Source organism: Astyanax mexicanus, unplaced genomic scaffold (assembly GCF_023375975.1).
Source record: "Astyanax mexicanus isolate ESR-SI-001 unplaced genomic scaffold, AstMex3_surface scaffold_48, whole genome shotgun sequence".
Lineage (NCBI taxonomy): Eukaryota > Metazoa > Chordata > Actinopteri > Characiformes > Acestrorhamphidae > Astyanax > Astyanax mexicanus.
This window is the reverse complement of record NW_026040058.1, coordinates 150,017-168,305: the sequence shown is the minus strand read 5'-3', so window position 1 is coordinate 168,305 and position 18,289 is coordinate 150,017. Positions and strand designations below refer to the sequence as shown.

The following is an 18,289-nucleotide window of genomic DNA, read 5'->3' as shown; positions in this document are numbered from 1 at the left end:
TTAGTCTTAAGAAGACGGAAATTGTGCAGTCAGTATGATTTATTTTTTAACCGAATTTAGACATATTCAGAGCACATATAAGTTAATACGTTTAAGAGTAACGTTAACTAGAACAAGAGTCAATATCTATAAAACTGCGGTGTTAGATGGAAAAACGGATTAAAAAATAATAAGTAATATAACGTTATCTTACCTTAAAAGTAACAATACTGTGATTGTGATTTACTGCTGAAATCTCACTAATGATTATGCGGAGTCAGTGAGCGCTGTGTGATTCTCACTCTGCTACAGCAGATAGGCGCTCCTCCCTCCAGCGCTCTGCAGCTCCGCCCCAGTGGCCTAATGGATAAGGCACTGGCCTCCTAAGCCAGGGATTGTGGGTTCGAGTCCCATCTGGGGTGATATACCTTTTCCTTTTCTGGTTTAAATATTAATTTTATGTGGCTGATTTCTGCTTATCTGCCATCGCTAAAACGGGACACACCGTTTACACTTTAACGAGATGATTAGCGGGAGTCATCTGACCGAGCGGCGGTGAGGAAGCGGCTCCGCAGGCTGAGGGATTTTCCTGCCCGTTTTCACTTCAGTGTAGCTGCAGCTCCACTACAGGAGAGACCTGCGGACTGCCTGCTTCGCCAAAACAACGAAAACATGAAAATATCAGTTTTAATTTTGGCCTGTGTGGTGAGAGCCATGGTCAGAGCTGAAGGTAAGTCAGCTGTTCTATATTAGTCCTGATTTCTTTATGTTAAGGTGACCTGTTGAGCAAACAGCCAGCCTTATACAACAGGTTAAGCAGTTCACGCTTAGGAAAAGTTCCCCGCGCGGGGTTTTAAAACTGTAATGAATGTGTCCCACACAACGATAAACACAGTAACACTTCCCCAGCAGAACTGTATTAATATTAACATTAAATCTGTTGAGAATGAGCAAGAAAAGCTGATCTATTTTTTCTAATTATCCAGTCAACCTTAAATGGTGCAGCGTTACACTGCGTCGCATTTCCAGGGTCTCGTTGGAATTGCTGCAGGATTTAAGGTGGAACGACAAATTCAAATAGAAAGTCAACTACACAGCACTGATACAGGGGGAAAAGGGGAGTAAACGGACCTTAAGCCACACTAGAGCAAAAGTGTTCTTAAATTAATGACCTAAATACAGGAAACACTACAAACACAGCTTCATTAAACATAAAGTAAATTTGTAAAGTCACAAAGTCTAAGTGAATAGGCTGCTGTGGAGCTTCTTAAAACATCAACAAAGGAGATAGAGTGTTACTCAATTCACTTTTTGGATTAATTTTAGTGTAAAATATAATAATAATAAAGCTTAATTATTGAAATGAAACCTGAACAAGGAATTGGAGGAGAAATCTGAAAAGTTAAAGCAGAACTGAAAAAAAAATTCAGATTCATTTCCTTATGATTATACCAAAAATGTTAAAGTATTTGTTGCAATGAGGAGGCGTGAAGCTTTCACACAAACAAATCACAGCATTAAAATCAATTGATGATTATAAATGTAATGTAAATAGACAGTAAGACAAAGAATGTCTAGAGAGTGCAGTTCCTGCAGAAACTGTGTATCTCAGCAGAAAAAAACAGATTAATTTCCAACACTGAAAAGCCTGGAATGAAAACATTGTACAGCTTTAGTTTTAAAGACATATTTTAGTTTACATATGTTTTAAATTTATTTAATATATTGATCTAGTCTTTATTGATATAGTGACTGTATTTTAACACAAGTTTAAGTATATTGATTCTGTCATGGCTGTTTTTACTATATTACTTTATGTTTGAAGTTTAAATGCACTAAATATTTTATGTTTAGTATTTAGTAGATTTTAAAAGTGCTGGTAAGTTACTGTTGGTGTTGTTACAAAATAGACAAAGTTTATTGTTTTTATTTTTGTACGAAATGTTTAACATGTATTTTGTTGCAGTGTTATATTCTTCATATTTTTCATTTAGAATATTTAGTTTTTGTTTTTTTGAGTTTTTTTCCCCCTGTATCTCAAAGAATATTTTTCTTGCAAAAATACTTTAGGGCCATATTGCCCAGCCATAATGGAGGGTTATTTACATTATGAAAATAAATTGTGTTCGAGTTTGGAGGAGAAAATGGAGAAAAAAAAAAAAAAAATTCAGGAACATTTATTTTCTGCTTTCAAAAATCACATTGTCCCAAAAAATCAGTCATCCAGGTTATTAAACAGGAATGCATCTACAGAACACAAGCCCATTTGATTGTACCAGTTAATACTTTCAGTGTCTGAGAAGAGTATTTGCTTGTATCTTTCTATCTGTTCCTTTTGTTGGTAGATGGATGGATAGTACAAAAGATCAAAAGATTTTGTACCGAATACAAACTTGCTACTAGTAGTAATTCAAAATCGAACATTTTTAATCTAAAAAAGATTTTGTAATGTGGACCTTTTTGCTGTTCTGGAACGCGTATATATTCTCGGAAATGTCCCACTTACGTGGTTGGAGGTTGTAATTACGACTTGACGTGTTTTTGGTAGTTGGAAATGGACGGCATTAGGAAAAGTTGCCCTCAAGTCTAAACTCAAGAACAACCTGTACAGCTTAAAACTGTTGCTTATGAGCTTAAAGTTTTTACCATTTACTGTAGGTGCAGGATTTATACTGGCAGCCACCATGACTTCTTGTTACTGACATGCCCTTTACTGGAAAACTCTGGGCTTACCTAAAAGTGAGTTTTCCGCTGGTAAATACGAGTTTTGGTGGCGTTCATGGGCTCTCTTCTCGTGAATACAATATTTGTATTTTCAGCATGACGTGAGGGCCGCATAAGACCCCCTAATTAAGGCTTTGCCAATCAAACAAAAAACAAGTTTTTGGTTAATATATGCAGAGAAATGAACTACCAGGGTACTAACTTTAAAATTTGTACCCTGTAATTTGTAATTTTAAATATGTTCTATTTATGGGTCTTCTTGAGCAACTTTTAAATATCAGTGTGTCATTCTACATCCTTCCTCTCTCAGCATCGATATTAAATGACTTGTTTAGCATGAATCTTGCATTTTTGACCCAAAAGGGGAACCAAAACATCTCTGTTGAGAATGTGATAAAGCAGAACACTACCGGGCATAGTCCAGGATTGAGAAGGGAAATATGATTAGATTTTATTGTATGGTGATAACTGGGTCCAGGATATCAGTGCACAAAGCACAGACCTCTGCTATGATCCCTACATTTTATTACAGAGAGTGTAATTATTCCTGTTTAACTGAATGGTGTGCAGCAAAAACGGCATTTAAATCACTATTCAAATATTCTCCAGTATAGTATAGCCATTTTTAGATTCTGTTGCTACTGATGCATTTTGTCTGCATGTTAAAACACTATGATTAATACCGTGTATTGTTAAAATGTCTTTAAATATTACAATACAGTTTTTTTTTTTTTTTTACAATATTCCCCAGCTCTAGTCCAGGACTAGAGTCAATGTGAATTCAGTGTCTCTACAGGAAGGTATTGGCAGCGCATGGTTAGATTTAATCCCTGTCCTGAAGGCAGCACTTTAACTGTGAGAGAAGATTGAGTAGATGTTAGTAATGACAGTGGAAGATTGTTGCTCATTGTTAAAACAGAAGCTCACAGTCAGCTGTAGAACTCTGTTCTGTTCTGCAGAGGTGAGGGTGATTCCTATTATAAACCATTACTCAGACATGTGGTCAGCCATGTGACCAGCAGGAAGTCTGTTATAGGCACTCAACAGATCATTGCCTTTTGGAGGAGCAAAAAAACACTCAGTGGAAGTCAGTGTAGAAGGTTCCTAAAGCAATGCTGTAGAATAGCTTTGCTCTCTCTCACACAGCTCTATTACAAACAAAAAGCAATTTAAAAACATGTTAACATACAAACGATGCACAATGCAGTGTTTCAACTTTACACTATTTTTAGTACAAGAATTGTATTTATTTATATATAATTAACAATATAACATAAAAGCCCCACATCTATGCACAGACTCTGGGCACTGTTTAGATTTATCAGTGTGCCACAATGCCTCATGCAGGTTTCTGACAGAACTACATTAAATTAAAGCAGGATCAAGGCACACAAACCCACAGTATATCAGACAGTCTTTTGATGAATAAACAAATGCTAAGACCTTTTTCACACCTACCTTGTTTGGTCTGGACTTTTGTCACTTTTCAGTTTGGTCTGAACCAAAGCAGGTATAACACCAAAATATGTACTGACCAAAAAAGATGTTCTCTCTCCACGGTTGAACCATGGTCTGGCTCAACACAGTTGAGGCAGACTTTCCTCACCCATTCAACACCAGAACACAAAAAAAAACAACAACCGAAAAGTAGCAAAAGAGTATTTTTATTCGTATCTGTCAACAAACGTATTCTTATTATTAAGATTATCAGATTAACAAATTTAATCTGTTCGTTCATTTTATCTGGAAGAAACTTTTCATCGAATTAACCACCCACCGCACAGGATACACCCCTCATAAATAATGATGACAGGAGGTAGACATCTAATGGAACATTACCATCCTAATCCTGTACAGCTCATATAAATCAGAGGTTCTCCTCATTGGTTCTAAATCCGTCCTTGCAAAAGTGTCCTTGCAAATAGTTTTTCCATCCCCATTGACAATGTTTTGGTTTCTCCCTCCCCTCAGGTAAAAAGTCTTGGTGTCGTCCTTGATAGCACTCTGTCTTTCCAAACCCATATAAATAACATCACTCGGTCGGCATACTTTTATCTCTGTCACATTAACCGCCTCCGTTCCTCTCTCACTTCTGACAATGCTGCCATTTTGGTTCACTCTCTGGTCACTTCCCGCCTGGACTATTGTAATTTTCTTCTGTTTGGACTCCCCCTCAAGTCCCTCCATAAGCTACTTCTGGTGTAGAATGCTGCTGCCCCTGTCTTCTCTAGAACCCCATCCTTTCATCATTTCACTCCCGTTTTACAGCAGCTTCACTGGCTTCCTGTTAAATCCCGTATTGACTCTAAACTTATACTTCTCACATTTAAGGCTATCCATCACCTCGCCCCTCCATATCTCACCGACCACCTTCACATAAACAGACCTAGTCGAACTCTCAGATCTTCCTCATCCGTTAGTCTCACTGTTTTCCCAGCCCGATTGACCACCATGGGATAAAGAGCTTTCAGCCGGTCGTACCCCCTTCTTTGGAACTCTCTCCCATCAGACATCCGTAATATTGACTCTCTCGACATTTTCAAATCACGCCTCAAAACACACCTGTTTAGGACAGCAAACAATCTTAAGTCTGCTCCGTCAATTTTATGATATTTTAAAATTGCTTCCCTATTCTTACTGTTGTTTTAATGATGTTTGTATGTTTTCTGCTTTGTTTTCATTCTGTTATGTATGGTGACCTTGAGAGTCCTGAAAGGCACCTTTAAATAAAATGTATTATTATTATTATTATTATTATTATTATTATTATTATTATTATTATTATTATTATCATTATTATCATTATCATTATTCTTATATCTTAACTGATGTTGTGCTTAATAGGTGATGCTGAAAGCTGAATTTGGCTTACTTTATTCAAGTAAAACCTAGCATTTGTTGGATCCTTTACAAACTAACATACTAACACTTATATACTGTAGCGCTCTGGCATGCAGCTTAAAATAAATGTCATTTGTTTTGTTTTCTTAGTTATTCATCAAAAGCGCTTTTTTCAATAGCTAAACACTGCTTTGATAATGTGAACAAAATATTGACAATTATTGGGACTAATCATTTTTATTTTTTTTCAGAAATCAAGTGTATTAATACAGCTTATCCTACTTCTGTTGGAGTAATCTATCTATCTATCTATCTATCTATCTATCTATCTATCTATCTATCTATCTATCTAAAGATTGTTACTAGAATTTGGAGCATTGCTGTAAGGATTTGATTTGGATGTTTTATGATCGGTAACTTATCTCCTCCCCAACTCCCCAATCATCCCGTCTAAAAGTACTGTATAGAGCTGTTGCATGCCTCTAGCCACTGGCATTAGGCATGGTGCCACTAAGTGTATATGTATCTGCTCATGAGAGTTATTGTATTGTATAGTGAGTGTTTTTTTTTGCATTGATTAGACAAGCTGTGCTTGTGCATTTGCAAATCTGTGTCAGCAATGGGTGCATTTTACATAGAGTATCTCTGGACTCTGGACTGTTCAGCAGTTAGAGATGTTTTCTGAATTGACAATGAAGCATGAATAATTGCCGTTAATGTAAGTATGTTCTGATGTGCTCCTCTCTCAGGGGTGCAGAAGGCCACAGTCTACTGGGACCCGACCCATAAAGCCGTGCTGCTGAAGGAGGGAGTGCTGGACAAGGCGGGTGATGCTTATGGTTACTATAACGACTCCTTCTCCTCGACGGGCTGGGGAGTGCTGGAGATTAGAGCAGGTTATGGAGAGACCCCAGAGCCGGATGAGGTCACCTACTTCCTTGCTGGGTATCTGGAGGGATTCCTGACTGCCCGGTGAGCGGACATACAGTTTGTAAATCTGTCTTCAGATTCAAAACCACTGTGGAATTAAATATAGTGCTTGCAAAGCAAAAACTTAAAAACTCTTTAACATAGAAACTTTGTTAAATTTCTGTTTGATAGATCTTTTAAATGGCATATCAGCTAGGATTTTTACATTTCTACATGTAGTAAAAAAAAAAGACTCCACTGAAGTTCAGAGTTATAAAAGAGTTTCAGCTTAGTTCAGTGCTAGCTCTTTTGCCATTCAGAGGTGAGTATTATCGGCCTGTAGCCTGCTGCTAACCCTGGCTAGCACTGCTGGAGCAGCATTAGCATTAGCTGTTAATCTGTGTAGATTAACAGCCAATCTCAGGAAGTGTTTGGTATTGCACACATGCTCACAATGGAGGGATGAGCATTTAAATGGCCTGGAAGAAATATATAACGGCCAGTATTCAGTAATGTCCCTTTAAGAGCCTCTTAGGCTAAGTGCGTGGGCACTATTCTGAGAGTGTAGAGTGTGTGCATGCTGTAACTCTACCACGGAGACCGGTGGACACAGTTCCTTTCTTTTATTTACTTTATTTCTTTAAGTAAGTACATAAATTTGCTTTAGTCCTTCATTAGCCCATATATAAAATAATAAATAAGCATGTGGATTACCACCATAGCTTGTTGTGGTGTCCTATCTGCTCCATTGTGCTTCGTGTCTGCCGCAAAGCTCTCTATAGGTATTCAGCGGTGCAGATTACGATGGAAGTTGGGGTCAAACTTGGTGGCATAGTTAACTTGCGTTAAAAAATAATAACACATTACTGATTTCACATTAGTCGCATGTGTTAACGCTTTAATGTTGACAGTACTAAACTATAACTGTAGCTGTTAGTTAACTGTTTGCCTCACCTATTATATACTAGTTTTACTGAATGACTGGTTGATAAATGTACCAAAAGATCTAAAAAGCGTGTGCTCCATCAGTATTTACCTCTTTGACATTGTAACTGTGTTTGTGTCTGCAGGCAAATGTATGACCACTACACCAACATGTATCCACAGCTGATAACAGAGCCAGAAGTTCTGGTGGCAGTGAAGAACTTCATGGTGTGAGTGTGGTTTTTCTTTTTAGATATCTCTACTATTATATATACACACACCATTCTCATAGTTAGAATCATAGTCAGAAGGGATGTCTTGTATCTAATGGTCTTAGTTTATGACAGTGTTTCATATGTTTGTCAGTAAACAGGATGCATGGTCCCGTGAGCAGGTGAAGCTGAATAAGAGCAGTGACCCCCTGTGGAGCCACACCGGCTTCATCCTCTCTCAGCTGGATGGGCTGCAGGCGGGCGTGGCTGACTGGGCCAAGCGCATGGGGAAGAAGGTAAGCAGAAAGGATGAGTCTTAAAGGAAAGACCAGTTTAGCCGTTTAAACTGTTTCTCTCTCTTCAATAAAATATAAACAGCAGACCTTAATTCTGAGAGGTCTACTGATATTTTAATCCAACATTGTGGCCCACATTTAATGTGTTTAGCATCACCTGAGCATTAGAGAGAAGTGGGCAGAATGGGTTTGAAGAATAATTGGTAATTGGAACTTTCCAATTAGGACAGTCAGTTAAAGAGCTTGTAAAGCTGGTTTGGTCTGGTGTGGTCTGATTTGATTTGGTTTGTCTTAGTTTGGTTTCACTTGTGGAGAACCCCAAGCTCACCAAAATGTGTCTAAACAAACCACATTTGAACATTCTCTCTACTAGGTTAGACCTAGATTAGACCTGTACAGTATACCAGGTTCAACTGCACCTGCAGAATACAGCAAAAAAAAAAAGTTAAGATGTTTTATTTATAAAGAGTAATTTGAAATGTATTGCACACATTATTAATTATTAAATTAAAAGCTAGTACATATAAAAATAAATATTAAATATATTAAGTAAATTTTAAGGAAATATTATTAATATTTAATGAAAATCATTAGCATTTAAAAATCTGTTAAACCTGTCCTTGTTAAACCTGGTTATCCCTTCTCTCTCTCTCTCTCTCTCTCTCTCTCTCTCACTCTCTCTCTCTTTCTGCCTCTCTCCAGCCGCTGTCTCTGTTCCAGGTACAGTTTTTGAATGCTGTTGGTGATCTGCTGGACCTGATCCCAGTTCTGGTGCCTGGAGCTAAAGCTAATATGAAACTTTATAAAGAGCCTCCCATGGGCCACTGCTCCGCCCTCATTAAGGTACATCTGACCTGTATTTTTTTCTCTCACTTAGTCAGCTAGTCATTCACTCAGCCAGAGTGAACATTAGTACCCAGAGTATCATTCTCTCACAAAAATCTCAAAAACCACTCTGTATACTAAATCCATCCTAATATTTACAGTCTTAGTTAACAAAGCCAGTGTTCATTAGCAATGTTATCCTAGCTTTTCGCATTCTAAATTGAAGTAGTGCACGTCAATATAGAAGATCTGTCTAAGGTCATTGACTAAACCTGACTAGTTGATGGATCATTATATTGATTATTTTCCAAACTGTCCCTGCTGTGATTTGCAATTAATCAGTTTAGATATGTGTTTGTGTCTGCATGGGTCACTATGGTAGCGAGGCCAGTGTCCATAACTAACCTTTGGCTTCTTATTTGGAATATGCTGATATCAGTTTCCAGAGCGTCTAAAATGAGAAACATTCGTACAGATTTGGTTGTAATATCATTACATCAGTGTGATTTTATGATTTAATTTTTGTCATAGTCTTGTGACGAAAATGGCATTTAGTTTTAGTCATAATTTAGTCATCTGAAATGTTTTTTAGTTTTGGTCGATTAAATATCATAAGAATATAGTCGACTAAAATTACAGTCAATTTAGTCGACTAAAATGTAAAAGGTGTGAATGTTCCTCAGTTCCCTTGAATTATTATATACACACTTATAAAAATTAAACATTTATTAACCAGTTGTGTAATATTGTTAATGTTTGAATGTAAAATATATTTACATTTATATATGATTTTAATGTATATTATTATTATTGTAGGTATGTGACTATAAATATTTTATATTTACAACTTGTTTTAGAAATCAGGTCATAAAACATTTGAATGGTTAAATTATAGTTTGAACAGAGCTGTAGACACAAAAACAGCTTTTAAAGGATCTAGTTTTATCTCCAACACTAAGTTAACCCAGCACACCTACTGGAGCTACAGTCTATAAATGAGATCAAAAACATACATTCACACACTGTGCTGTAGAGATGCTCTCAGGATGTATTGAGAGACTTCATGAGTTAAAGTTGGAAACTTATGAGAAAGCGCTGTAAGGAACTTTTTTACACAGACTTTTGGGTTCATAGATTCACTTATTTTATTGTTATATTCGCTACATCTTTTTCCTTTCTGAACTGTTCCTGCTGTAACACTAGCTATATGTTTCCCACTGTGGGATTAAACAGATGAACTTATCTTAATGAGTTAATCTGAATCAGTGACATTAATTTTAAAGAACAGCAGTGGTGTGTTTAGTTAAACAGAACATCAGATCATGAAATAACATTAGCATTAAAACGCTGATCTCTGCAGGGAGATCTGTGTGACTCTTGTCTGCAGAAGCTGAAAGGTTTTGGTGTTATGGTGTCACTCCACATGATTTACACATTGGCATGTTTTTCGCGACATCAAAGGAGAAATACATAGTCTCTCCTCTCTCTCTCTGCTCACACTGTTAACTTCCAGTTGAGCTTTATAAGTAATGAGAGTTTGTCCTCCCGGGTTTGTATCGCTAAAGTATTAGTGATTGGATCTCTTCCTAACTGGTCCCTACCTTTCACAAAACTAAATCAGTTCTAAATGAATGTCTTCCTGCCAAACATTTTCATCTCTTTTATTTGTTGATGAAAATGTCAGGTAATTTTGTTTTTATTTTTTTTATGCTGTTTTTATTTAGTTATTGTCTTATTTATTTCTTTATTTCTTGTGGTTTCTGGCTGGCCATATGATCAAAACTTAATTTGAATCCAAAAATCTGACTTTTGCTGGCAGTCAAAATCAAGATTTTTATGTTTTGGACCAGGTTTTTCCATTTCTAGTATTTATGTTTGTGTGTGTGTTTGTTGCAGATGTTACCAGGCTATGAGAATCTGCTGTTTGCTCACTCCAGCTGGTACACCTACGCCGCCACTATGCGCATCTTCAAACACTGGGACTTCAGAGTGAGTGAACCTCACACTGCTACAGGGAAGCTCTCTTTCAGCAGTTATCCAGGTGAGTGTTCTGATGTACATTTATTAAATGGATAAACAGCCTGGTTACAGTTTCATTTTCCATTTGCTGTGTTGCCTATCCTGGACCAGGACTTGTACAGTGTCTTGTCAGGTTTATTCGACATTATTAATGTCCCATTAACATGCTGACGACCAGGCTCATCCAACACTACTACCGTGGCTTTAGCATGCCCACAACCAGGTTTGTCCCAAATTGCTAACACGGCATTAGCATGCCCTGGTACCTCTTTTTTTTAACACAGAGTTAGCATCGTGGCTACAGGCCTTGTCCCTTATCCTAGATTAGCATGGCCTGGTCAGCCAAAAGGAAGATCCCTTAGTCTTTAAACCTACTCATTTAATGTGTCTGTGGCCCAAATTATGGTTAACCAACTCTGCTGAGAAAACCAAGTCTCACCTCATTGTAAGTGTTCCATGACTTAATGTGTCCATGTAAAAAAGCCACTGGAACCTTTACACTCTGTGCATTGAGTCTTGCAAACCTTCTGGAAACATGAAGCTTGAAATTTGTTGACTGATGTTTTTACTGTCCTGCAGGTTTCCTGGTGTCCCTGGATGATTTTTATCTGTTGGGTAGTGGATTAATGATGACCCAGACCACCAACAATGTCTTCAACTCCTCTCTCTTCTCTGTCATCACATCCTCCAGTCTGTTCTCCTGGCAAAGGGTTCGTCTAGCCCATGCACTCGCCCACACTGGCCAGGAGTGGGCTCAGACCTTCGCCAAGTTCAACTCCGGTGAGAGAACCCTGTTCTGTTGGGAGATTTACTGAGGAAATTTCACTGACCTTATTCTCTACTTTACAGTAGATAGTCAGTCCTTGTATAGTGTGTGTGAACAAACGTTTTATAGAATGTATTCGGCTATGTTATTAACCTGCTTTAAGTTGATAAATATGTGTGCATTTGCATATGTTACCTTAAAGTAGCCTAATTCATTTATTAGAAGGGATTCAAACATTTGGACATATACAGTTGCAAGAAACAGTGTGTTAACCCTTTGGGTTTAAAAAAAAACAACAATAGACATATACAGTCTGCTTGAACTAACACCACACAAAAAATTATATGTTTGCATGGTTTCATTAAACACATGTTAACATTCACAGTGAGGGGGGGAAAAGTATATGAATCTTTGGATTTAAATTTTGGATTTAATAACTGGTTGACCCTGGTTGAGGTCATGCCACAGCATCTCAATTAGGTTGAGGTCAGGCTTATTTTCTTCTGTTGAATCCATTCGGTTGTTGATTTACTTCTATGTTTTGGGTCGTTGTTCTGTTGCATCATCCATCCTCTGTTGCGCTTCAGTTGTTGGACAGATGTTCTTAAGTTTTCCTGCAAAATATCTTGTTTAAATAGGGAATTAATTTTTCCATTGATTGTAATCCGTCCAGGCCCTGAAGCAGCAAAGCAGCCCCACACCATGATGCCCCTCCACCATATTTCACAGTTGGGATGAGGTTTTGATGATGGTGCACTGTGCCTTTTTTTCTCCACACATAGCATTGTGTGTTCCTTCCAAACAATTTTTCATCTGTTCACAGTATATGTAGCCAGTACTGCTGTGGAACATCCGGGTGCTTCTTTGTAAATTTCAAACATGCAGCAATGTTTTTTTTGGACTGCAGTGGCTTCCTCCGTGGTGTCCTCCCATGAACTCCATTCTTGTTTAATTTTTACCTTATTGTAGATTTATCAACAAAAATGTTAGCATGTGCCAGAGATTTCTGTAAGTATTTAGCTGAGGATTCTATAGGATTCTTCTTCACCTCATTGATCATCCTGCACTGTGCTCTTACAGTCATCTTTACAGGACGACCACACATAGAGAGAGTAACGACAGTGCTGATCTTTCTCCATTTGTAGACTGACTTACCGTGCACACATGAACGTCAAAGCTTTTAGAGATACTTTTGTAGCCCTTCCAGCTTCATGCAAGTCAACAATTTTTGAACGTAGGTCTTCTGAGAGCTCTTTTGTGCGAGGCATGATCCACATCAAGCAATGCTTCTTAAGAACAGCAAACTCAAAACTGGTGTGTGTTTTTTACAGAGCAGGGCAGCTTTAGCTAACACATCCAAACACATCACATCTTGGCTCCTATTAGCTCTTAGAAAAGTCATTAGCTTAGAGGTTCACATACTTTCTCCCCCCCTTACTGTGAATGTAAACATTTGTAAACACTGTTCAATAAAAAATATTTTTTTGTGTGATATTAGTTTAAGCAGACTGTGTTTATCCATTGTTGGGACTTAGATGAAGATCAAAACAAATTTAATGACCAATTCATGTAGTAATCCAAGTAATCCCAAAGGGTTTACATACTTTCTCTTGCAACTGTGTAGTAGTAGTAGTAGTAGTAGTAGTAGTAGTAGTAGTAGTAGTAGTAGTAGTAGTAGTAGTAGTAGTAGTAGTAACAAACATTTTTTTTTTTTTACACTTTTACTTACAGGCACATATAATAACCAGTACATGGTTCTTGACACAAGTAAGGTTTCCCTGGGCTCCAGTATTGACGATGGAGCTTTGGTTATCGTGGAGCAGATCCCAGGCCTGGTGGAGTATTCGGACCAGACGCAGACACTGCGCAGGGGTAAGGCTTACACACTGACATGATAAATTTCTGTTTGGTCAGATGTCTCACATTTGGTAAATGTTTAATTTTGTAGCTGTGATGACCCATTCATGAAAACCTTTATCCCACACTTCTATCTATCAATTCCCATAGTTTTATGGCTATGGTCAGTCTTCCAGATGATCTAGATTTGATAAATAAGATTTTTTGATAGTCTGGACAACCAGAAACCGAATTAAATAAGTTGAATTGGATTTTTTTTGCAAATTGCATTTAAACCACATTTAGAAGTGGTTTGAAATGCAGATACAGTCAGATTTGTTTAAGTCTGACAATTAAATTGGCTGCAATTCAACATGTCTTTAGTGTCACTTGCAACACGACAATCAACAACGGCTCTAATTCTTGATGGATGATGGCTGTGTGAGTATTTAAGAAGATAATAGATTATAATGTGGACCTTGAAATCACAGCAACCCACACAGACACATTTGTGATGTCCGACACATAAATCCAGCCTGATCAGTTGCAAATAACAGTGCGGACAGACATCTTAATAGATCTGATTTAAACAAACAAATACGATTTTAAAGATTTTAGATTAAACATGTTATTTAGCTACATGAGCACGGCATCACTACTGTTGAGTAGATTACTCTTTTTATGCTGAAATATGGCTTAAATGTAGATTTACAAGTTGTTGAAGGTGGAATATGGAGCATCTATTTCCTCCATTAAAGCTTCATTGTGTTTGAAACCTAAAGCTCTCTGATAAACATTTACACAGCAAAATTAAATATTCCTATTTTAAAAAGCATTAAAACTACCCTAAGATAGTAGTCTGTAGTTTGATTTACCAGACCTAAACCACACTACACTATTTTTTTACGCCTTTTTTAATAATGATTAATCACTGAATATCGTTGTGATTATTACAATAAATGTTTGTAAGCAACTGACACCACTAATATATAATTATAAATCCAATTTTCTAATCTTACATTCTTTTTCATTTACATTTACATACCTGTTATTAAAAGCTTAATCTTTAGAAGGAAAATTTGATTAATCCTAATAAATCAGTCACTAGTTTTTCATAAATCCATCTTTGTTAATTGTTCATTTTAAATGCTAAAATCCATTCATCTTCAGGTTACTGGCCATCCTACAACGTGCCGTTCCATAAGAAGATCTACTCTCTGAGTGGCTATGAGCAGATGTGGGTGGAACATGGGGATGATTTCTCCTATGACCTTTGCCCCCGTGCTAAGATCTTCCGCAGGGATCAGGGGGGTGTGACCGACCTGGTCTCCCTCAAACACATCATGAGGTACAATGGTAAGGGATGATTTATGGAATTGATTGGATCTTGAAGATAGAATATTCTGTACATTATCAGGTGTAGGGTTGATTTGTTGTTGTATTTTACGAGGAAAAAGATATTCCAAATGATTGTAAAGTTATTTCTGTTTAATTACATGTTCTTAAAGAGTTACATAGATGGGCATTCTGCAGTTCTAAACTGACACAGTGGTATGATGTTGGTTCTGTTCTATAGACTATAAGAATGACCCGTATTCAAAGGGTGACCCCTGTAAATCCATCTGCTGCCGTAATGACCTGCAGAAGCACAGAGCGAGTCCCGGCGGCTGCTACGACACCAAGGTAAAATCTGTCCTTTAGCTGAGCTTCTGTACTGTCCTTGCACTTGCATTCTGTGAGAGTTAAAATGTGGCAGGGTGAGAGTAAAGGTGAGTAAGTATTAGTGGCAGGGTGAGAGCCACCTTCTTACTCACCTTTCCTCTCACCCTGACTCTCACTTATCCACCCTAATTGTTATCTTAACTCTCACCCAGCCATACGTTCACATTACCAGGCTAAAGTGACTCTCATCCGATTGTTTCAAATCGGATTTGAGTCACTTTCATGTGACCTGTGGTCTTAAATCGGATACCTTGGTCAAATCCGTTTTTTTTGCATCTTTTTGCCTTTACTCATGCTCTACGCGCTTCTCTCTTGTACCCACACATCTCTTGGTGCTGCAAAAAAAGCAAAAGCAAACCGCCTGGCCTTTTTTCTCCCCCTCGACCTGATCATGAACTTCAGAGCAGCTGTTTACTCTCCACTCCAGCAAAAGATGCTGCACATATGAGCCGCTAACTCATTAATTTCCCTTTATAAAGCTAAGAGTCGTCTCTCAAATATAAAGTTTTTTGCTGTTGGTGAAGAAGGCAACATTTATACACGTATCTTCGTGCGCATGTGAGACGTTTCAGACACGAATTCATTCTCATTAAACGCAGATACAGATCACTTACATTTGTGAATGTATACCGTCAAGGCAGCCAAATCCGATATGAGCAAAAAATCTGATTTTTGCAATGTGGCTTGTAATGTAAACTTAGCCTATGACTTTCAATCAGCCACTTTAATTAATTCTTTTTCACCTAAACTCTCACCCTGGCACCTTAATTCTTACACACCTTCAGCCTTTACCAAACCATTCCATCCTTCCTGACATTCCACCAGAAAGTGACACTCCATAACACTACATGCTGTGACAAGAGGCTTCTAATTAGGGATGGGTATAAATTCAGGAGGGTCCCCCCTGTTTGTTTTGAGGCAGAAGAAAGAATCTGATGTCGCCATGTCTACAGACAGATGCCTTTCTCGCCTGGTGTAAAAATTGGTCACTTTTGAAGTTTCAGTTCATCAATCACACATTCCATTTATTTCACTAAAACACTTTCTCTCTGTATCTCTGTAGGTGACAGATTTTCACATGGCTCAGAGGTTTGTGTCTGAGGCTCTGAATGGTCCGACTACGGAGGGTGGTCTTCCTCCATTCTCGTGGGATTTGTTTAACAGTACGGAGCACCAGGGCCTGCCCCGTGTCTACAACTACACCTTCATCACTATGCAGCCGGTGCTGTTTGCTCCCTGAGCTGCTACTGGATGCCTGATTTCACCCCAGGGGGATTCTGTTGGTTAAATCAGTCATACTTCTCTAAGTAGCTGCAAAATGTTTGTGTGTGTGGGGGTGTGAGCCTGCTGTTTGTAGGTACATGTGGTTTGTACCAGTCAGGGGCATGGATCATGTGCCTGGGAACATCCCTTGCTTTACAGCAGCTCTTCAGTGCCTTGATTGTTAGTGTGTTATATGTGTGTATATTGTGTGTTTTTGAATGTTAATGCTCAATGCAGGTTTTTTTGTTTGTTTGTTTTTTCTTGCTTTTGACAATCAGTGAATAATTGAGACTTAATGCTGCAACAGTCCAGACTCCTCCTTACTCTCAGGGCTACAGTTTAGACCAAAGTCCTCTTGGTTCACACTCTATGAACAAATTCTAGTACGAAATGCTGCTTATAAATCTGTTTACATGTCTTTTATATACAGTTGATCAATAAAGCCAGACTATTCCTTTGTGTTGGGTTCTTTGTTCTTTTCAGTGAATTATAGAAAGTTAAAAAAAAACATTATTTTAATTTTTTTTTAATCAGTGTAATTCAGGAACAGTCAGTATTTCAAGTCATAAAGTCAGCTATTTTGTTGGAATCAGATATTACAAGAAAACAAGTTGTTAGATTACGACTCAATGATATGACTGAAAATGTTAATTATGACATTGCTTTAACAAGAAGTAAAAATGAAATATAATTCAAATAATATTTTTCAAATAAATTGATCATGATTGTCAAACGGTGTGGAACACATGACACCTTCATGCTGTCAATAGTTTCTTCTACTTTCTATGGTCATATGATTCTGGATGCTTCTGATTGTGTGCTTAAACCTCAATAGTTTAAGGTTTAATCCAGGACCAGTAATCTAGAGTTGCACGATCATATATTTATTAAAGTGGCAGTCTGTATTATTTTGTTTCTAAATTGAAAGCAGAAGCATTTCTGAGTGGAGAAGGGATAAATTATTGTGATTAAAGGTACCAGTGAGCTGGAACAACCATCCCTAATCCCTAAGCCTAATATTTTCATTCTGAAAACTGGGGTGTCAGGCTGCTCTTCGCTGGAGTTCTTTCGGCCACGTCACTCGTCTTTACGTACTTTACGCCACATGTACAGCCTCTAAAAGAGGATCCGGCTCAGTTTTACTGCGAGCACACTCTTGCTGCTTATCAACTCTTTGGCTCGTTGTCTGCGCTACAAGTGCACACTCTTGCCACTTTTCAACTCTTTGGCTAGTTTTCTTCGATTTAACTGTACACTCTCGCAGCTTATAAACCCTTTGGCCCGTTTATTCCGTCACAACTGTACACCCTCACAGCTTCTAAACCCTTTGGCCCGTTTGTTCCGCCACAACTGTACACCCTCGCAGCTTATGAACTCTTTGTCTAGTTTATTCTGCCACAACTGTACACTCTCTCCACTTATGAACTCTTTTTCGCTCATTCACCCATAGTAAGTTTCTGACTGAGCGCGCTCTCTCTGATTGAACATAACCTGGAATCGGATTCATCCGCTCTAAAAGGAGACCGTCATCAACAACCCTCCTGCAATAATGATACCCCATTTAGAAAGGTCTTTATTTTGATTACACGCTTTATTCACCTACATCACCGTTGTCTACCAAAACAAGGCTGTAAGGGACAGAAGTAGCGGTGGACCACTGGGTACTAGCAATGCTGCCTCACTGTTGCGTTACCAAATGCACTTCTTCTTCAAAAAAAGAAATCTATTATAAAGGTCAAACAATCCATAGTTTCCCCAAAGGTCCCGTACTTCACTGTAAAAGGATTCACTAAATCAGTAGATATCACTATTTCAATTTTGTTACTTTGCTAGCTAGCTAGCTAAGGTTAGCCATACCAATATTACCCAGCCAGCCAATCCAACCAGATGAACTATAGCAGAGAGACAGCAAGCAAGCTAAACCCGGTTCTCTGGCTGTGACTTGATTAACTCTGAACTGGTTATTTTCTGGG

At 38.0% G+C, this 18,289-nt stretch overlaps 1 protein-coding gene and 1 non-coding gene across 2 annotated transcripts; both read left to right on the top strand.

Annotated features, from left to right (window-relative positions):
• Positions 1–328: 328 nt before the first annotated feature.
• trnar-ccu (transfer RNA arginine (anticodon CCU)) lies at positions 329–401 on the top strand. Its single transcript has one exon. It is a non-coding gene; the product is annotated as a tRNA-Arg (tRNA).
• Positions 346–16,775, top strand: LOC103045113 (phospholipase B-like 1). The gene is made up of 11 exons (XM_049473964.1): positions 346–709; positions 6,294–6,516; positions 7,524–7,607; positions 7,744–7,885; positions 8,588–8,728; positions 10,607–10,751; positions 11,309–11,509; positions 13,227–13,367; positions 14,502–14,687; positions 14,908–15,014; positions 16,117–16,775. The coding sequence occupies exons 1-11, from the start codon at positions 652–654 to the stop codon at positions 16,291–16,293; spliced, it is 1,605 nt and encodes a 534-aa protein (XP_049329921.1). The 5' UTR covers positions 346–651; the 3' UTR covers positions 16,294–16,775.
• The last annotated feature ends 1,514 nt before the right edge of the window (positions 16,776–18,289 follow it).